This window comes from Muscardinus avellanarius (genome assembly GCF_963383645.1).
Source record: "Muscardinus avellanarius genome assembly, chromosome: 1".
Classification (NCBI taxonomy): Eukaryota; Metazoa; Chordata; class Mammalia; order Rodentia; family Gliridae; genus Muscardinus; species Muscardinus avellanarius.
Window position 1 is genome coordinate 64,328,362 of NC_137786.1, and position 21,802 is coordinate 64,350,163.

The 21,802-nt window shown below is 45.3% G+C and overlaps 1 protein-coding gene across 11 annotated transcripts in view; it reads left to right on the plus strand.

The window, feature by feature from the left end:
- Positions 1 to 21,802, plus strand: part of PDE8B (phosphodiesterase 8B) — a gene marked incomplete at both ends in the record, with an annotated part of 235,127 nt that overhangs the window by 211,062 nt on the left and 2,263 nt on the right. For 10 of the 11 annotated variants that reach the window (XM_080704433.1, XM_080704430.1, XM_080704435.1 and 7 more), the window contains 9 exons: positions 3,389 to 3,466; positions 5,618 to 5,694; positions 6,896 to 7,060; positions 10,110 to 10,155; positions 10,564 to 10,699; positions 11,148 to 11,346; positions 16,180 to 16,397; positions 17,963 to 18,083; positions 20,244 to 20,411. In XM_080704433.1, coding sequence (XP_080560559.1) covers positions 3,389 to 3,466; positions 5,618 to 5,694; positions 6,896 to 7,060; positions 10,110 to 10,155; positions 10,564 to 10,699; positions 11,148 to 11,346; positions 16,180 to 16,397; positions 17,963 to 18,083; positions 20,244 to 20,411 — 1,208 coding nt within the window. The remainder of the gene's footprint in view (positions 1 to 3,388; positions 3,467 to 5,617; positions 5,695 to 6,895; positions 7,061 to 10,109; positions 10,156 to 10,563; positions 10,700 to 11,147; positions 11,347 to 16,179; positions 16,398 to 17,962; positions 18,084 to 20,243; positions 20,412 to 21,802) is intronic. The other variant, XM_080704440.1, reaches the window with a different exon arrangement.

Genomic DNA, 21,802 nt, shown 5'->3' on the forward strand with positions numbered 1-21,802 from the left:
CCAACTCATTTGTTTCAGTTCAGACCACAGGCAAGATTATGTTTGGCTTTTGGTTTCCTTGTCCATAAGATGATGGGCAGGACCTCATGGGTTCTTCTTGGAAAAGGCCTGGAAATATCTCACTACTGGAGGAAAAATATTATTATTTTGCCAATGATTTAACATTCTTCTTCCTGTAAGCAATGCAACCAACCATTCTCTGTCCTATTGGTGCCTCACGTCCAACCCTGGGCTTATTATTTAGTCCCACTCCTTGATTCTAGAATAACCATATGTAGCCTACTCAGAAAGATTTCACTGGGTCTTTCTGACTGTGTTTTCATTTGTAAAATGAGTTAATAGTTCTCATCTTGTGGTTAATGGAGAAAAAAAAAAATCCGAGCTGGGCGTGGTGGCACACACTTGTAATCCCCGCGCTTGGGAGGCTGAGACAGGAGGATCGTACAGGTTCGAAGCCAGCCTCAGCTACTTAGTGAGACCCTGTTTCTAAATAAAATATAAAATAGGTCTGGGTTATAGTCCGGAGGTAGAAAGCCCCTGGGTTCCACCCCCAGTATCACACAAAAAAAATCTGTACAAAATATCTAGCAGTACCTGGCATTTAACTATATAGTATCTTCTTTCTCTTTCTTTGAAAAATTTCTAAGCCAGAATGGCCTAGGATGACGTGAGAATACTCTATACACAGGCAGACTTTCTCTCTCACAGAACTTCTAGTCCCTTCTAACTCTTAGAAAGACAGTATTGTTTAAGAAAAAATAGAGCTTCTGGATGCTAGAAACCATAATAAACATTTCATATCCTTTATACCACCTAGCATTTCCTCAGACATAATAGACACTCAACAAATATGCGCAGAGCATTGAGCAATTGAAATGATCCCATCTTGGAAACCACAGGTCCCACCATTTCACTGGCTCTTTGACCTTGGGCCATCTGCCTACCTCTTAAAGCTTAAATGCCTGATCAGTAAAATGGAGACAGCACTACATAGCTTCCAGAATTCTTGTAATAGCACAACGCCTGGCACATAGTAGGTATTCAGTAAGTGATAACTCATTTTTTTATTGGTGACATGACAGTCCCTTTTTTCCTCCGAGTGTGGCAATTTAGATCTTCTTTATCCTCCTTTTCCCCAGTTTAGATTTTTAATTCATTCAATAGGTATCTGTTAGGAATGAATTCTTTGATTTAAATGGCCTTACTTTAGCCTTTATTGAAGAAGAATTGCTCCAAACTTTCAATTATCTCTATTGCTATAGAATCCCTTAATTCTCAAATAAAATCAGGAAAAAATAAACATTACTCATCTTTGTTTCCTTTCTAATGAATGACTGAGAATTCAGCCACCCAGACTTTGTCACCGGCATGAAACTAAGTTCCCTACTCATAGTTTATTTAGAAACCACATTTTGAGGAATGTTTAGTTCTTAAAGCTTGAATTTAATTTTTAAACTGGACGTATTATTTTGCAAACAAATACTAGGAATGTATATGCTTAAGTTCCTGTATAGGCTAAAAAGAAATGTAACCAAATTAGTTTCTCAGGATTTGAAAGATGCCGGGCCACCCTAATAATATCATTTAAGTTACTCCTACCTGTAGAGATCTTTAGAAGGAAATAGTGGAACTCCTGTTTAAGGGTAAGAAAACTATTAAGGTATAGTCTAGCAGATGAATGTCAGGCAAAGTATTTTAAGTTAGGTCACTTATGACAAGGCTCGACGGCGGTGGTGTTCAGATTCACTTCTTTATAACTCTGCCTCGTGCTGTGTAAGTGCAACTCAAGTTTAGTCTCCGATGTAACCACTTTTTAGTTGAATCAGACTTCTGAGGGCACTAAAATAGCTTAAAATTGGTCTAGGAAAGTGTCTACAACATTATGAAGTAGACACAGCAAGTAGTGAAACTATGTGATACCAGCTTGCGTGGGTCTAAACAGATATATGCAAATGAACAAATGTAATTCTTAATAACGGTAGCCTGCACACACTACACCCTGTGTGGCAGGTGCTGTACATAGAGCCAGACATAAATTAATTTATTTGCTGACTGAGATACTATAATTATATCCAATTTACAGACAGGGATATAGAGAACAGGGACATTAAGTAAAATTTTCAAGGTCACCCAGCTACTAGATTGCTTGGTGGGATTTGGATTTTGTCAGTTTTACTCTAGAACTGGTTCTTTTAGCAACTAAGTTCCTCTCTCTCTCTCTCCCTCTCTCCCTCCCTCCCTCCCTAGCTCTCTCCCGCTCTCTCCCTCTTTCTCTTTCTCCTTCCCTCCTTCTCTCCCTCTCCCTTTTACCCTCTCTCTCTCCCTCCCTCTCTCCTCTCTCTCTACCATTTTTCGTGTTGCTAGGCAATTCTTTAAGGGGGCACTGTGGATTGAACTCAAGGGTATTCTATCTCTAAGCCCTACCTTCTTAAAAAAAAAAACAAACAGGGTCTTGCTGAATTACTGTATGCTGGCCTCAAACCAGTGATCCTCCTGTCTCAGCCTCTCAAGTGCTGGGATTATAGGCATATGCCACTACACCTGATGAGGCAAATTTTAAAGAAGCATTATTACATTTTCCCACCCTCTCCTTTGTGGAATATGACCGTTTCTTGGTTTCTGAGAAGTTCATTCCTCCTGCTAGAAATTGCATGTCCACCTCCTCTCTCAACGTAGCAGGACACAATTCTGGGTTATGGTCATATCCCTTTCCTCGCCCACGAGAATCTAATGACCTGAACATGCGTGCTCCTGAAGCCAACACTGCTGCTGCCTTGACGTCTTTATACTCTGGTGCTCACTGGTGTCATACGTTTTGCATGAACGTGATGGAGCATTTTTAGTATAACGTTCAAAGTCTACAAAGACTTATGCAGAATTTTGAAATGCTTTTCTTTTCTTCATCTGAAGATGAGAATAAGTTTAGAATGTAGAAAAACATTTCGAGGTGTGATTTTCAAAGTGCTTCAGGCTGAATTAGTTTATCAAGTAACGTAAACTATCTATGGATTTCACTGATATTTTATAGCCTCACATATCCTCATAATAGACTTTCCTACCCAGTTAAATATAGTCTTTCTAGTCAAAATGACCACCCAAGAAATTTCTCTTAAGTTTTAATGCCTGTTTTCAAAATGATAACTTCAAAACGAGTAAAACATAGAAGTAAATAACCATTTTATAAGCTCTAAGCAAAAGCAAATAATATGACTAATAAATTTGTGGCTCTTGATGTTTTGAAGAGAAAGCAGTTTATTATTTCTTAAAATTAGTTTCCAGTGCTTACGAAGTAATCTCATTTTCTTTGGAGAATAAGGAGAAAACGTGTCAACTTTGTCTGTGAATGTGCTGAAAACTAACCTCCCTGTTTCTGACTTGAAATCCTCAGACTCTCATTCATTCAGATACAAGAACAGGAGGAAAGAATCTATTGATGTGAAATCCATATCGTCTCGAAGCAGCGATGGTAAGACGTTTCTCCGATCTCTTTGACCTTTTAAAATGTAGAGAATGACATAGGGATATGTACAAGAATCCATCCACGTATCAACTCCAAGGAGAAAACTGTCAACTAAACTGGCCTCTCTTCCCTGCTCCCCAACAAACCGAAAAATTTGAGTGGTATTTTGTCAAAATTATTTTATGCCTTTTACAGTCTCAGTCTTCCTTTGAATGTACTCCATGCTTTTTCCTTTACAGCCTCAAGCTTGTGGGCCACCTACCTGCCCAAGCAGTGCCTCTTCCACAGCTAGCCACGGTCACGCTTGGCACTCGTGGTGGGAGCAGTGCCCCACGCCCCCGCTCCAACACATACCCACTTTTCAGTTGTACCTGCTACATGCACTTACTTTCCCATAATAAAATGTCACAGAAACTGTGAGTCAGAATTTAGCAAAAACAATTCTTCAATTTGATGAATGAAACCTAAGCAACCAATTGAATTTGTGGGGAGATGGAAAAGTCAAAGACGATTCTGAAATGTCAGTCCTGGTTGCCTGGAAAATTATACGTAATATTTACAGAAATGCGTCTCCGGGCATGGGTAGTTTGGGGATTGAGAGAAGATGAAGGGCTTTGTTTTAGTAGAGATAACTTGGGAGCCGAAAGGCAAGACTGGGGCTTGGGGCTGGAGAGGTGGGATGTGAGTTCCAGAGATGCAGAGAAAGTCGCAAGGGTTACACAAGTGTGGGTGTGTAAAGGACAGAGGGTCTGATCCCAAGCCTGAAAGCCCACTCTGGAAATAGAGACGCTGAAGGGGACAGAAGAGCTGGGGGTGAGACATGTGAATATAATGTCACATGAGCCAAGAACAAGAGGGGACAGAAAGGGGGTGGCTGGCAATGTTAAATGCTACAGAGCTTGAAGGAGAGCTGAGAACAGATTAAGAGACTTCACTCATTCTTTGGGAATTTTGTTTTTTGTTTTGTTCTTGTCTTGCATTGTTGGGGATCAGACCCAGGTGCTGTATCACTGAGCCATACCCCCAACCTTCATTTGGTTTTTATTTTGCAACTGAAAGGGCAGGTTCTAAAGGAAGGGGGACCACTAGTGCCTATGTAGGAAGGAGAGATGCAGGGTGGTGATTTTAATGGCATAAACAGAGAGGTCAATGAAGGGCTTTCCAGTCCTTCAGGTCATAGTGGGAAGCTCAGGTATGAAGAAGTGGCCGAAATAGAGGAGAGAAGACTCTAGGGACAAGACAGACATTCACGGGACACTGACTGACGTGGCGTAGACGTGACTGAGACTGAGGATGTGCAGAACAAATAAAGGTTGAGATAGTTTGAGATAAAGTGAGGGTGCATTTAGAACGTGCAGCTGATAATGGATGAGGGGGTTCGCACTGGGTCAGCTCAGTTCCTGGAGATTTTGTGGTGGGATCATCACGTCTCCAGCATGGGTGCCGTCTGCAGTGGCCTCCCTGTGAGCACTGGAGCAGGCAGCTCAGCTGATGCCAGCTGGGTTAAGTTACCCCCTCTATGAAATGGGGACTTGCCCTCCTTGCTGCCTCACCTTTTGATATTCAAACCACACGTAAGCACTACCTTACATCCAAAGAAATGAAGTTACTTTTAAATAAAAATGTCTGCAGATTAGAGCTAGTTCTGGGTGTTACAAACTCAAGGCTCAGGAAGGAAGTACGAGTGTTTCCAATTCAAACTGACGGGCTCAGTCTTCTGGCCCACACCCTCACCGTGAGCCAGGGCCTCCTATCCTATAATGCGGCGTTAACTGGTCACATGGCCAGTGGCGTGGGACTGAAAGTGATGGAGCTACCCAAGGAGGCTCAGCGACTGTGGAAAGGGAGCCTGGGGTCAGTGGGCTGCTAGGATAGGCCCTCGGATCCCATCTGCTGCCTCTGAAATCCCCCCTATAGACTCAAGACTTGTCAGGCCCTCCTGCCACCAAAGCCCTGGGCCAGACGACCCCTGCAGGCCCGGGCAAGTCATGGTCCAGCTGTTGGCCTTTTAGGAGTGAGAGATAGTTAGATTTCTTGTTTTCTTTGGTAGGAAGGTGGTGCTGGGGGAGTCAGGCCCTTGGTCAGTAAAGGGACTTTTTAGCTGTTTTTAGCCACATTGAGCCCACACTGGATAGGACTTTCTTTCCTTCTCTGCAGCACCAAGCCTACAGAATCGCCGCTATCCATCCATGGCAAGGATCCATTCCATGACCATTGAGGCTCCTATCACGAAGGTGAGTGGCATCTGCCACATACTCTGCAGTCAGGGCCCCCAGCCCTGGGCCGTGCTCTGGAGATATATTCTATGGATGGTAACACAGTCTGTGGTCCAATGGGGAAACCAGATATTAAACAAATAAATATGTAATAAAAAAAGTATAGTAAATTATAGTAAGTGCTGTGAAGGAAACCCATGGGGTTCTGTGAGAGGACATGGTCAGGGCTGGTCGCTCTGTATAGGACGTAATGTTTGCAGCAAAGCACAAAGCCCAAGAGGCATGTAGATCAGGCAAAGAGAATAGCAGGGAGCAGGATGGCCAGGGGAAAGCAGTGCGATCTTCCTCCAGATGACCTGAGAGGAAGCCAGGGAAGCCGCCAGGACAGCCGAGAGGGGATGATGTGGGCTCTGTTGGTGCAGCTCATTGTGGTCTGCGGAGAGGGGAGGGAGAGTCATCAGGCCATAAGAGTAGATGTGCAGCGGAAACCACTGGGTTTCGCTGCATTGAATTTCAAGTAGGGGTAACATGATCTGGTGTGTTCTTGAAAAGAAACTCCAGCCACTGTAGAGAGAGTGGATCTGGGATGACAAGAATGCAAGTCAAGAAGCCTGTCCTGGGCTTTTCCCAAATTCTAGGGAAGAGATGGTAGTCACTGGGCTAGATTTAAGGCAGTAGAAGTGGAGAGAAATGAACAGATGAAGCACTGTTTAGGGTTAAAAGCCACGGACCTGGTGAGGAGCTGTCAGGGAGGGCAGTCACAAGGGAAGGTGGCCTGTCAGGGAGGGCCTTCCAGCCTATAGTGGGGCATATTCTAGATACACCAGTAGGCGGCTAAATCTGTCTACAAGTTTGGAGGCTGGGGGTAAACTCAAGTCCTTGGCCATGGATCATATGTATCCAGTATCATAGAAATGAAATATTTCTGGAAGGGCCATAGAATGAGAGAGGGGCCCAAAAGCAATCTCTGGGAACTCTAACCCACAAAAGAGAGCTAGAGGAGAATGGTCCACAAAGGAACCTGGGAAACGTGGTCCTGAGGTGGGAGGAGCGGGACAGCGTGGGCTACAAAGCTTGCTCCGGTAGGGGAAGGTATCCTTGGAACAATAAGATCATCAGCACCTGGTTTCTTCTGGATTCTGGACATTTGCATGACTTTTGGGAAGTAGAATCCTCATGGTCGCAAGTTTATTCTTTCTCTTTGTCTTTACTTCCTTAGGTTATAAATATAATCAACGCAGCCCAAGAAAACAGCCCAGTCACAGTGGCAGAAGCCTTAGACAGAGTTCTAGAAATTTTACGGACCACAGAACTCTACTCCCCTCAGCTGGGTACCAAAGATGAAGACCCTCATACCAGTGACCTCGTTGGAGGCCTGATGACTGTGAGTGATGAGGGGAAGCCAGAAATGGAGGGGAGGCAAATTACATGCCCCCTAGTATGCATCTAATATGTAAACTGTTTCCCATAGTTGCAGAAATACCTGGTCTATAGACTAACATCAGGGTCACAGGAAGCAGCCGCATTGATTTATATATCACTTTTGTGGTGGTATTCAAGGGATTCTTGCATCTTTCCATGAGGCTGACTGACTGCAGCAGTGGGAAACAGCCTTTCAGAATTTCTACTATCTTAAGGAGTGAATTGGCAAGTGACTGAGAACTGTGTACGATGGAGGTTACATAGACCCCTGTGTGCTTCTTCTTCCCCTGGATCTAGATTATGGCATTGCATTAAGGATCACAGCCATATTTCCTTGGACCTCAGACTCCACGTATATGGTTGGCTTTCTGTATCCATGGGTTCTGTATCTGCAGATTCAAACAATCACACGTTGAAATTACTAACAACAAAAAAGCATCTGTATTGAACATGTAAAGACATCTTTAGTCATTATTCCCTAAACACCACAGCTATTTACGTAGCATTTAAATTGTGTTAGGTATTATAAGACATCCAAAGATGATTTAAAAAATACAAGAGGAAATGTACTGCTCATATGCAAATGCAGTGCCATTTTATATAAGACCCTTGAGCATCCTTGGATTTTAGTATCCAAGGCAGTCCTGGAACTAATCTCCTGAGGATAACCAGGAATAATTGTATAATGAAAGGGTCTGTGCTTAGACAATAGCAGTTTCTAAAATTTTAACTATAGAATCCTTTCTTTAAATAAATATTTATATAGAAGTTCCATTTATAATCAGATAGAGACAGAGTGCTCAGTAGGAGAAGAGGAGGGACCATCCCATGTCGATCGATGCTCTAAGAAGCGTCCTGTGTGACCCCAGGAGGAGCTGGGGTCTAAGGACTCTGCTCTAGTTTTTGATAGGTTCTGTTTAGCTTTAATTATCATATATCAGCAAGTAATGAAAAAAGAGAAAATTAAATTACTCATTTTGGCTCCCCCTCAGATGTTGAAGCTGGGGAAACTCTTTAGGAGAAAGGCAAATCCTGAGAATTTGCTCATGTGGGAGCATTGCTTTGAAGGTATCTACATTGTCATGCTCTAGATACTAGGTTGCCTGGCTTTCTAGTCCACTTGTGGCCTCTTCCTTCCCTGGCCTTGGGCTTCCTTGGCTGCCCCACCCCAATGCACGTAGACTTCAGCTTCCAGAGAGCACTAGTAAGGGTCTGGCAAGAGCTGCAGACTGCAGCTGAAGGGAGCTTGTTCCATGACCAGCGGTTTGTCTCCCTCCTCCACAGCCATACCATCATGGGTTTTCTGTCCCGATAATGCCATGAGGACCCATGTAGGAGTCCACCTCATCTTTGTGTGGCTTTGGAAAGTGGAGAAAGAAAGGCCAGGAGAAAAAAGGGGTACTGCCACCCCTGCCTTACAGGCTGGACAGTTGTAGTTCTGATAGCTTATAACTAAGCTCTTGGCCTAAAGATTCAAGGTATGACTTCAAGGGAGCCTTTCATTAATTAACAACACTTTCAGTCTCAGTACATATTTTTTAGACATAACAAACACTTCTAAACGACTCTTAAGAAAAGATCACAAAAAGATGGGCATAGTGACACATGCCTGTAGTGCTAATACTTGGTAGGCTGAGACAGGAGGTTTCAAGGCCAGCCTCAACAGCTTAGCAATATCCTCCGCAATTTAGCAAGACTCTGTGTCAAAATTTTAAAAAATAATAAAAAGGGCTGGGGTTGTAGCTTAGAGATATAATGCTCCTGGGTTCAGTCTCTAGTTTAAAAAAATAATCTCAATAGTGATATAAAAGATAGAGGCGAAGAAACAGATTTAAGAACATTTGGAGACTGCTTCAAGTTCAAGAGCCAATAAATGGTAGAACACTGGCATTTTGTCTATTCCTACTCTGTGTCTCCAAAGACCTCAAATCTAGAAACATTGTTTTAAACAGCTTGCAATAATGCAGATCTTCCAAAATATAAAATGTAGTTAGAAAATAATAGATGTTAGCAAAATATTTAACCCAACTTTTTTTCCTAGTGCTGGGGACTGAACCCAGAGGCATTCTAACTCCAAGCTATACCCCAAGGGCCCCCGTCCTTTTTTTTTTTTTAAATTGGAAACGGTCTCAGTTGCTGAGAGCCTAAGTTGTTGAGGCTGGCTTCAAACCTGTGACCCTCCTCTCTCAGCCTCCTAAGTGCGAGGATTTACATGCGTGTACCAACACACCTGGTTTAGCCCAACTTTTTAAAGATTATCCCCAAAATATGGCCCATGGTTTTACCTTTTCAAAGTATAAATCTGATCACATAAGAGCAAAGTCCCTATGAGGGGCTTTGGATACATCAGAATTACAAAGGAAGATCACTTCTATGATTTCAGTTGGTTTTAGATAGTATTCTCATTGCTGTGACTTAACAAGCCTGACCACACACAACTTACAGGAAAGAAGGTTTATTCGCTCACAGTCCTAGGGATTTCAGGTCTCTGTCTGTGTCGGGCCAGCTATGTCAGCAGAGTTCAGAGTATAGTGATGCTAAGAAGCAGAGAGGGAGAGTCAAAAGCCCTGTTCTCACATCACAGAGGCCGGAAGTAAGACAGAGAAAAGGGAAGGAGGGACCTTATATCATCCCCAAAGCCACAGCCCCAAAGACCTTTCCTCAGGAACCAAGCCCTGCTCCACTGTGGCTGCTGACTCTATGACATCTCGGGGGACATCATAAATCCAAAACATTACAGTTTTGTGGCTCTATTGTGGCAAAAGAGAGAGGCCCTGAGAACCAAGCCAGCTCTCAGCTCCCAACTCATGTCCTGGGACCAGTGGCCATGAAAGGGAGGGTATCATCTGTCTTAGAGTTATTGTTCTGATTTTAATTCTGAGTTCTGCCTGAACCTGCAGCTGCAGATCCATTGGGTCATTAAGGATTCAGAACTCTGGCTAATGAAGGAAATGAGGGAACCATGACAGCTTATGATGCATGCTTCTAACGGCGTCTTCTTTTTATTCCAGGATGGCTTGAGGAGGTTGTCAGGAAACGAGTACGTGTTTACAAAGAGTAAGTTTTCATCTGCCCACCCGTCAGTAATAACCCATCTCCAGCCTGTGCCATCCCCAGGGCTAACGTGACTGTCCGGGAGCGCCTTGGTCTGATTCCAGTTGCTCTCACTTGAGTTTATGCATCTCTGTGGTCTATGTTTCAAACCAGGTCTCCTCATTAAAATCACGTATCTGAGCACTATCAGAATAAGAATTGCACATCTCTATTCATTTAAACAGCTAAACAATTAGCTTTCTGTTTGAGGGTCTTGAGATTTTATGGCAGAAGGGGAAAAGGTTGATGTGGAAATCTTTCCGCCTTTGGGAGTTCAAGACCGTCTTTCTAGTGGCATGAAGATGGGGACAGATGCTCAGGGGCACTGAGGATGCCTCAATTAACCAGCATCCCACCCATCTGCTTGCTCAGACGTGCACCAGAGTCACAGTCACCTCGCGATGCCAATAACCATCAACGATGTTCCCCCTTCGATCGCCCAATTACTTGACAATGAGGAAAGTTGGGACTTCAACATTTTTGAATTGGAAGCAGTTACACATAAAAGGTACGTGACCTCTTTGGCCTCGTGCTGGGGTAGATTATGGCCACATTCAATATCTTGGCTTCTGGAATCTTTGAGGGAGATGTGTGTCCTGAGTGAGCTCCTTTATGGAGAGGGAATATTTGTGAGTAAGATGTAGCATCAGCTCCAGTATCCTCAAACTTACTCAGGTCAGCCAGGTGTGGTAGTGCTTGTCTGCAATTCCAGTACTTGGGAGGCTAAGACAGAAGGATTGCAGTTCGAGACCAATAACTAAGCTAGACCCTGTTTCAAAATTTAAAATAAAAAGGGCTGGGGGTATAGCTCAGGGGCAGAGATCCCTTGGGTTCAATCCCCAGTACCACAAAAGAAAAAAAAAAAGAGAAATGTCTCCACTCCCTAGCATCATCAAAGTAAGCAGCTTCTGGGCCAGTAAATTCAATGACACAGGGTTGGTTTCTTTATTTCGCAGGCCATTGGTTTACCTGGGCTTAAAGGTCTTTTCCCGGTTTGGAGTATGTGAATTTTTAAACTGTTCTGAAACCACTCTTCGAGCCTGGCTCCAAGTGATTGAAGCCAATTACCACTCCTCCAATGCCTACCATAACTCTACCCATGCTGCAGACGTACTGCATGCCACAGCATTCTTCCTCGGAAAGGAAAGAGTGAAGGTAGCATTTTTAAATTTTGTATTTTTATTGGTGCACTGTAGTTATACACCACAGTGAAGTTTAAAGAGATGCATTCACATACTTCCACAGCATCTCCTGGTGTGTCCCTCTGCCCCCACCTCAAGCTTCTCGTGCATGCTAGTACAACTGATAGCAATACGTTCATATAAAACATAGCATTATTTGGTCTCTTTCTTCCCTCAAGCCATTTTTTCCTCCCCTTCTCCCTCCCTCATTCCCCTTCTACTATTTTGCTAGTCTCTCTCCTCATTTTCACGGAAGGTAACATTCTGACATCATGATCTAGCTGCCTGTCTGGACTGGAGATCCAGGAACTCAGTCTTAGAAAATGTATTAGGCAAGCAGCTATTTTGCAACCGACTTGACAAGATTTTTTGTATACCAATTTGGTCATTCCAGGGTGTTGAAAGATGTAGACCTTTGTCTTAGTCATCCCTTCCCTAAAATGCTTAAAATATTCCTTTCTGCTGCTGTGTATGTTCAATAGGAACTTTGTAAAACCAAGTTACAGGACAGAACTTAAATTTATAGCAACTGGCCACTAGATCTTAAGTTTTAGTATCAGGATTTGGCCACTGTCACATTACAGCTCAGATAATAAGGAGTCACTCAGCTTTCTACTGACTTAGCATGCATTGTGTTTCTGTAGGAGTGAATATGTGTATCTGTATCGGTGACTTTTACCTATCTGTGAAAGAGTCTCACATCGCTTATTCTCAGAGTTCGATATCATCACGCAGGAGTGCTGATTTGTAGGGTGGCCTATGTACTTCCCATGGAGAGCTGGCAGGAGATCCCCATTGCACCTCCTCCCGACTACCGCCACATGCACAGTGACGCTTGTGATTCTTCACTACAGTTAGAACTAGAGGCTAAAATTTAGGCACCCTTGGGTGAAGTGTCATATAGAGACAGAAATACACATCAATCTGTGAATGCCTGACTTTGGATTGTTTTCCTGGAGCAGGTGTTGATGAGAAATTAAGCTCCTGGGTGCTTAAGGAGAAGAGATAGTGGGAAAGGTAGAAGAAATCTAAATGGCACCAAAACTGGGGGAAGCTTTGCCAGTGACTTATCCTGGTATTCATTTTCATCAGCAAGAAAACAAACAAACAAAAAAAGTGATCCATGAATGGTGTTTCTAAAAATCATCTTCTATTTTGAGGAAAAAAAAGTCATTCTACTTTAAGAAAAAAATAAATCTGGGCATGGCAGCACATGCCTGTTATCCCAGTACTTGGAGGAATGAGACAGGAGGATCAGAGATTCTAGGACAGCCTCCGCAAAGTAGTGAGACTCTCAGCGACATAGCAAGACCCTTTTGGTTTCAAAACAAAAAGCAAAAAAAAAAAAAAAAGGCTGCAGATATAGCTTGGAGGTAGAATGTCAGAAGGAAGGAGGAAAGGAAGGAAGAAAGAAAGGAAGGGAGGGAGGGAGTGTTCCTGGTATCAGCCTGTGTTTGCAACACCTCTGAGGAGCCACAACTCCCTGCACCCCCGATGCTGGTCTCTTTCACAGCTGAGGTCTCACCACCAGCTGAAAGCAGCACCCAGGTCATTAGCACCAAGACCAGAGTGAGCTGCAGCTGTGGTCTTGAGTGACAGGTGAACCTCACCTAAGCAGAGCCCCTCTAGGGAGATAGAGGGAGCGTGTGATAAATTAGGGAATGCCCCTCACTCCATCCTCTCCCCACATACCCCTCTTCCAAAACAGGTATGTTCCTTTAACTTGTGGGTCCTGCTAGTACATTCAGAGTCTGATTGAATTTCTAAAACTGAAGCCCTGGAAACATGAAGAGTAGATATAATATCTTACAACTCAAGACATATCTAACTCTGGCAGCCTCGGCCACAGTTTCAGGGGAGGTGGAGCGGCAAGAAACCTTGGAGATCTGGGTTTTAGGGACCCTGGACTCAGAGCTGTACTCACCAGCTCAGGAACACTGGCTAGTCCACCAAGAGGCAGGCACTGCCGGTGGGATTCGCTTCTAAGGCCCCTTCCTCAGACCTGCTGCCCTTGAAGGTGGTCAGGAAAGTGTGTTCTTGCTCTTCCTTGCTTCATCTGGCCCTCTGGCATTCCCTTTTTTATATGCTGGACCTATACCCCGGGCCGAGTGCATACTAAGCATGTTCTCTACCACTGAGCTCCACCCCCAGGCCCGAGGGTCAGATTCTCAATGTCAGTATTCTAAACCACGAGCCAGAGTGGAGAGGTCCTGCTGTTTGTCATGGCGCCCAACCTCTCCTGCTCTTACCTGACTCCCGAAACCAGTGCAAGTAGAGAGGCCAGGCCAGCCGGCTTTCCTTTTCCATTCTTGGGCCCTAAGTGGCTACAGTAAGTAAGAAACTCTTGAGGAGACCCAGAATGGAGCTCGCTCTACTGCTCAGCCAATCAGTGTGATCCAGATCTTTTTCTCCTGGTAAAAGAAGGAAAAAAATGATGCAGGAATATCTGCATATCCAAAGTTTGGAGTTTCACTGGCAGCGGGGTTGGGAGTTTCTTTCACAGACAGCCCTCACCCCAGCGCAGTCACCACACACAGGAAGGGCCTCGCTTCCCATCGCTTCTTGCTGGGGAGCTAAGTCTCCTTTCCCCACCTCCCAGTCATTTCTTACCAGACAGTACATTGCTAGTTACTCACCAGCTGCAGGGCATGGCCCATGGCTGGTGCCTTTGGAAAAAGTGTCATTGTTATTGGGCTTTGGGTTTAGCTCAGTCAACCTGGTGCTTTCTACCCTAGCTACTTGAGTCTGCCTCAGTAAAGTTTAAAAGAAAATTGGTGTGGGACTCCAAGCAGGATTGGACGTGCCTCAGGAGCAGTGGCTGCAGGCCCAGAGCTCGGCCCCACACGTCCTCACCTCACGGGGCTGAGATCACTGGCGAGGGAGCCCAAATCGAGGCAGCTGTGCGCCCAGAGCCTGGGTAGAGCTGGCTGCAGTGGCCTCTCCGGGCAGCAGTGAGATGGACCATGCATGCCTGCCCTGGCCGCCACAGACTCTATCTTGAGGAGAGTTCAAGAGAATAACATCTACTTGGGAGGCTGAGACAGGAGAGTTGCAGTTTGGCCTCAGCTACTTAGTGAGGCCTTGTTTCAAAATAAAAATAGGGCTGAGATAGTTGCTTGGAGGTAAAATGTCCCTGGGTTCCACACCTAGTACTGAAAGAGAGGGAGAGAGAGGGGGAGGGATGGGGGGGAGTATGAATATGACATCAGAAGCTACTTAGGAAACCTGGTCCTGTTGACTGGGACCAACCCAGGATTGCTCGTCAGCTCCATGAGGTTAGGACTCAAAATGGAAATGGCTTCCTTCTGGGAGGTCAGAGCTTTCAGGAAAACATACTGCACCCCTAAATCAACACAGCACATGCAGGCCATTGGCGAGTCCTGGTGTTGTGACAGGGCTGGACTGCAGATTCAATCTTCCTCACCCAGTAGCAGTTTCTGCCCCGCAAGCCTGAGGGCAAGCTGGGAACACCAGAGATCAGGCCCACCCCTCCAGCCTCTTCCTAGGGACCGCATCCCCCTCTTGTGTTCTCCGGCCAGCGTGCGCTCTCCAGGGTTCCCGAAGATGCCCTCTTGCTTGCCCGTCTTTTCTTTCTTCCTGAAATTCCCTCCTTACCACATGTCACCTGGCTAATTCCTGTTCATCCTTCAGAGCTTAGCACAATAATAATCGTCTTTGGAGCAGCCATCCTGGCCACCCTGAGCCTGTGTTACCAGGTGTCATCCTTAGGCACACATGGCGATTAAAATGAAATAAAGTTAAAAAACTTTTGCTTCTCCATTGCTCTGGCCACATTTCAAGTGCCAGCAGCTACACGTGATGAGGGCTTACTGCATTGGGTAGCACAAACAGAAAACATTGCCATCACCACAGAAAGTTGACGGCACAGTACTGCCCCAAACCAGGTCCCACGGCTATAGTCCCAAAGCATTTGTATATCCCTTGCTAGCATCTCATAATTTATTTCTACTTGTATATTTTTGAATTTATTTCTGTTTCTTGCTCTAGATTATAAACTCTGTTAGCACAGAGGCTGTGTCAGTATAAATCATTGATCTGAAACTGTGCATGGTAACAGGCACCCAGCAGGCATCTAATAAATAATTACAGAATGAATGAACGCATAGTACAGAGTCTCTTATGTAACAGCAGCCCTTTTGATAGCTCCTTCCTAAAGCCACAAGTTGAGAAAACATGTGTATCCCGGGATGCTCTGCTTTTGTTAATGAAAGTTCAAGTTTCCCCTTTTGCCTTTGCTGCCTCCCAGCACCCCGCTGAATTGTTCCTAGTTGTAAGAGCCCCCCTTAGCTTTGGGTTTCCCCAGAAAACTATTCTCCCCCTGGATCCTCTTGGCTGCTGGGCTCCGGTCAGTCTACTACTGTATAAACACTGCTGTTTTATCTACCAGCACTCTCGGGATCTTTTCAGAAGTGAGCAAATAAAATAAGTTGTATTTGTGATCCTAGGCCACTCTCTGCTGTATCTGTTCATAGAAGAGAGCCACAGTGATACCACACAGCGGGCAATTCCAAAGGCCTGTTTGGCTTCTTCCTACAGAGCTGGAGTGAATGGGCTCTGGGGAGGAGGTTAGGTATATACTGCAGCTGCAGCTCAGGGCTCCATCTCCCTCCAGACATCACCCAGCATCCTAAGGTAACATGACCTGTCCAAGGTCACTTCTTAACTAAGACCCGAAGAAGGCTCAACATCCCACGCCCCCTGGCCCTTCCTCTTTCAAGAGGCAGGGATGGGTATAGATCTCGAGAATCCAGTGGGTGACACTTCACATTGCCTCCCCTTATCCCAGGGAAGCCTCGACCAGCTGGACGAGGTGGCGGCCCTCATCGCCGCCACGGTGCACGACGTGGACCACCCGGGAAGAACCAACTCTTTCCTGTGCAATGCAGGCAGTGAGCTGGCTGTGCTCTACAACGACACTGCTGTCTTGGAGAGTCACCACACAGCTCTGGCCTTCCAGCTCACCGTCAAGGACACCAAATGTAACATCTTCAAGAACATCGACAGGTACGTTGTGCTTGGACTGCTGTATTTGTGTTTGTGAAGCTGAAGTGGGCACCATTTTACCCTGACTTCACTTCACTCCGCTTCATCTTAGAGGAAAACGAAAATAAGAATAGTTGTAGCTTCCTATCCAGTGACAAAATAATAACCTTGCCTTTGTAAACTTAATTTTACTTTTCAGTCTGCCATCGTGTTTTTAAATCTCATTTGGTCTTTGGTTCAGTTCATGAAGATGCTTTCTATGCTGCAAAGCACTGCATAAATATTGATTGTGTTACTAATAAGATGAGCAGATATTTTTACCCTTCTATGGGGACATTCTGCCTTTTGTACATCTCAAGAAAAATGTACCCTCCCATCTCTCCCCAGCTTTGGGCCACTGAAAATCCTTCCTTATGGGAGGTCTCAGCAGAGGTACTGGAGCCCAGGGGGCTGGACAGGTCTGCCTCTCACCATGTGTTCCCTTCTGCTGAGAGCTGGCCACATGTGACCAGATGGGAGCAATTTCTCCTGTCTGACAACAGCCCTGCGGCCAAGTCGTGGGCATTCTCTGTGCTGCAGCTGGGCAGACTCCTAGGAGAGGACTCAGAGCTCACCAGGCCTCAGCACCGCTGGACTACTATCAGTTTGGGCTCTAGAAACCCAGGAAAATATGGAGACCAGTTATTTCAGCTCCAGCTTGTACTATCAGTATCAAGAATTCTTTTTTATAACTTTTGCAAAAAGAATTCTAATAGCCAATTTTATTTAGCTCCCTTTTCTGGCTCTTGAAGTTAGAAATGATAGGAATTGAATAGTAATTTGGGGCTGTTGCTCCATCCACTGCAAATCCTACCAGTTGCAAGATAGAGAATTACTTGTTAACTGGAAAAACTGTTCCAATTCCATGTGGCATCAGGAGAGAGAGTGAGTTTTCTGCATAGGAGTCTGTGTGTGCACAGAATGCAAAGGGACGGCTCACCAGGCTGCCATCCCTGCTCGTCACCTCCTGCCACCTCCTTGTTCTGGTATTCACAGGGGAAAGGCAAAGAAGCACGGCTTGTAAAATAAGTGCCCACCGACAACAGATACTTCTTTTTCTTTTTTCTTTTCTTTCAGGGTGTTCTGCCTCTGAGCTACACTCCCAGGGGTGTTCTGCCTCTGAGCTACACTCCCAGTCCTACTTTATTCATTCATTCATTCATTCATTCATTCATTCGTTTGTTTGTTTGTTTACTTATTTAATTTATATTTTGAAGCAGAGTCTGGCTAAATTGCTGAGAGTATCACTAAGTTGCTGAGACTAGGTCCTCCTGTCCCAACCTCCCAAGTCCTGGGATTCCAGGCTTTCTCCTGGCTTTCTCTTAATACTCATTGTTCATAAGGGGAAGAGTCAGCGGGGACAACGGGATGGTGTCTATGATCCCGACTTACTGGGAGGATGAGCAGGGAAACTCTCTTGTGGTCTCTACTCGCTGGACTCTGCCCAGCTGGCTCCTGGTGTGTGCAAAGCCTGGTGAAATGGCAGCCGAACAGTTCTAATTCAGGACATGATGTAAACAAGGTCCTTTGTCTTTTGCTTATTTTAGAAACCATTATCGAACGCTGCGCCAAGCTATTATTGACATGGTTTTGGCAACAGAGATGACCAAACACTTTGAACATGTGAACAAATTTGTGAACAGTATCAACAAGCCAATGGCAGCTGAGGTAAGCATTTGCCATGGAAGAAGTAATCAGTGTCCTCTGATACATGAGCACCTACTCTGGTATCAACGCGTTTCTCCCTCATGGCTGCAAGAAATTTATTTGCGTGGAGCTGGTAAAAAGGCTCAAAGTCCTGGCCACTGTTTTCCTTGGGATGGGTTGATAGTGTCCACAGCCACTCCAAGCTCCTTGCAAGAAAGTCCCTGAAATAAAGCCAGTGGTGACAAAGGCACGATGTCCAGAGAATACAACAGAAGGAGCCCACAGACCCGCAGAGACTACAAGGGTGGTAGTATTTTAGGAGATCCAGAGTCCTTTCTTATTCTCTGTTCTTTGAGCTCTTAGGAGACTTCTGAGTTGGAGAATGCTTTAAAGAACTTTATTCCCACCAATTTACATGAGACGCGTACCAGTATCTGAAGACCGTAGTGGAACTGGGAGTGCCTAGACTACAAAAGCTACGAGTTTTTCTTCAAACTTAACTGAAGTACTTTGGGCTTGCCTTAAGGTCCTTATGAATGCAGGTTTTGGGGAAATAGGACGAAAGGTTCACATCTCTATTAAAATGTCATCAACAGGCCTCTGAAACCATAAAACTGGCCATGGGCCCGTAAAGGTGGGAACACTTGCTCGCTCCTGCAGAGCAGAGAGGGGGGAGAAACGGATGGTGAATGGCTGTCTTCAAGGGAATGTGAGGCTCAGTAAGGAGACTGTGTAGGGCCTGCCACATGGCCATCCTGGGTGGAGGGGCAGCGCCCACCTGGCCTGTGTTGAGGCCCTTCCCCCAGCGACTCCACCGTACAAGGCTAGGGTCCTCGACTTCCAAAAAGTCAAGTGGGAGCAAGTGGCTGAGGATTTTGAAAAAAAAAAAGAACTAGCATGATAGGATTTAGAGCTGAGGAGGTCATCTTTCCAAGTCAGCCCTCAGTGCTGCTGAGACTGAGTGTTTACTGCGGGATCTATAGTAAGTAGTAGCTTCCCATCTCTAAGCAATCAAAACAGCCTTAGAACATATTCTGTCTATTGATAGTCTAAAAAACAGATCTAGTCTCAAAACAAAACAACCTCCCCACCAAAAATTGTCATGTGGTTTTTCAGCTTGGCAGAGCTCTGGAGAGCTCATTAACTGTCTTCACACAACCAAATCAATGGTGCCTTTGGAAGTGGGCAAAATCATTTTCCAGGTTCTGTATAATTGGCCCGTGACTGTGTGTCTGCCCGCCTATCCACAGACCTGACCGTGTGGCTCAGGACCACTGACATCTCCCTAATAGGCGTGCAGCCTATGACCATCTCTTCCAATGCCACCGAGCACACATACTCCTGCCCTGGGCCTTCTGCCCCAAGCACCCCAGGCTTACGTAGCTTATCCTCCCTGCCACTTAGAAGACCAGTCAAGAAAACACATATGTCTTATGAAAAAGAAATAAATAGGAGGGGGTGGGACAGGAGGCACAGGACAGGGAACAGGTGAGTGCATGTGGGTACGAGTAAAATTACATGAAGAAATAATTGATTACCTGTAAGCGCAATTTCCCCACTTTTAATGCATTAAAGTAACAGAAAGCTCTGATTTACATTTTCTGGGGTGAAAAAAACTGAGAAAAAAGCCATCCTTCTTTAAAAAGTATCTGCCAAATCATTTAAAACAGATACAAAAGTGGTCTGTAGATATTACCCTCTCCCCCAGAGGGCAGAGCCCACAAGTGAGGGGTATAAGGGTGATGAGGCAGACATTCACCTTTGAAACTCTACTGTGTATTGTCTGAGCTTTGTTCTTTTAAAGAATGTATCAGAGCTGGGTGTGTTGGCACACACCTGTTATCTCAGAAATTGAGAGGCTGAGACAGGAGGATCGCAGGTTCTAAGACAGCCTCAGTAACATAGTGAGGCTTTCAGCAACATAGCCAGACTCTTGTTTCCAAACAACAACAAAAATAAAAAGGGCTGGGGATGTAGCTCAGAGGTAGAATGTTCCTGGGTTCAATCCCCAGTACCACCAGCACAACAAAAAAGAATATTTTATATTAGGTATGGAATTATAGGGGAAAAAAGAAAGCCTCCACCTTTGCAAAGTCCCACTGCGCCTGCATGTGCCTGGTGAGCTGGCCTTTGGGGGCCTGTCATCTTGAACCAGCCCTAATCTGATCATCTGTTTTCCAGACCGAGGGCAGCGAGGGCGAGTGTAGCCCTGCTGGGAAGAACTTTCCTGAAAACCAAATCCTGATCAAGCGCATGATGATTAAGTGTGCGGATGTGGCCAACCCGTGCCGCCCGCTGGACCTGTGCATAGAATGGGCCGGGAGGATCTCTGAGGAGTACTTTGCACAGGTGCGTTGTCTCTGGGGAGCTCCCCTTTCCTTAGAGGAATGCCCCCCCCAGGTTTTCCAGCCCAGTAACATTTCATCAGTGAGTGAACTCCTCTTCTCTGCTTGGAAGGTGCGCTCCCCTGCCTGGGGCTCCCCTGACTGGCTGACGTGCTGAGGGACATCTGTCTAGACTGAGCCTATGGAAGGAAATTTTCTTCCTTAGGTTGTTGGAACTTCCATAGAACAAGGAAATCATTTGTTCACTTAGGTTATTCATGGTGCTTCCATGTGTATTATGGGAACACAATGTGACTATGACACACGGCTGCCCCGAGGCCACTCACATCCAGCCCAGGAGAGAAGATATAGACGTAGATCCACACCCTGGTAAAAACGAAAAGAGCATCTACAGGAAGTGTATGTGTTACATGCTGCAGAGATTCACAAAGATCTTTTCTAGATAAAAGGGGGGCTTTTGAAAGTGATATTAGAGGCCCCTTTTTGTGGTACTAGGAATTGAATCCAGGGGCATACTACCTCTGAGATACACCCAGCTCTGTTTTTTTTATTTTGAAGCAGTCTCACTAGGCTGCTGAGAGTCTCAAACCTGTGATCTTCCTGTCTTAGCCTCCCAGATACTGAAGTACTAGTATTACAGGCATGAGCCACCATGGCCAGCTAGAACCTATTTAGAGAACGACATTCAAAAAAAAAAAAAAAAAAAAAAAAAGAGCATTTCAAGGCAAATTCAGACAGGGAAAATAGATTTTTCTATAAGGAAAGTGAGCTTGCTTTAACTGTGGCAATGAAGAGGAAAAGAGGAATTAGAGAAAAATCCAGAAGGCAGTGGTTGGCCAGGTGCCATTTGCAATTGAGCCATTCTTGCATCCGTAGCCACAGGTGATGTATCTGGGGGTCTCCCTGGCTAGAACGTACTACTGAGGCTGAATAAAGAATGGCTGACAATGTCTAGCAGGGGTGGGGGGGGGCAACAGAAAACCCAGCAACTAACCGCAGCTTCCAGGGCTAGGAAGGAGCCCCTGAATGGAAGAAAAGTAGGACAGGCAGTCCAGAACTTGCCAGAAGAATAGAAAAACTGGTGTACTCTTGGTACACCAGTGGGTGTTTTAAGGCTGCTTGATCAACTGACCTGAAAGGAGTGAGCTGAGCCAGAAGCTGGTAGGAGGCCATTACTGGGCTTCCAGGACCCACACAGAGAAGACTCCGAGGCCCAGTCCTAGTCATTCTCATATGTGAGCGGAGAGTGCTAGAGAACCGCTGTTAAGTTCTGGGATGTAAGCTTCCTATTTAGGCATCCTCCTCCCTGAAAGGAATGCACTAATGTCCGTGGGCCCATGTGACCTAAAATCCAAAGCAACAAAGGAAGCCTCTGACAGCTGGTTCCCAGCTCAG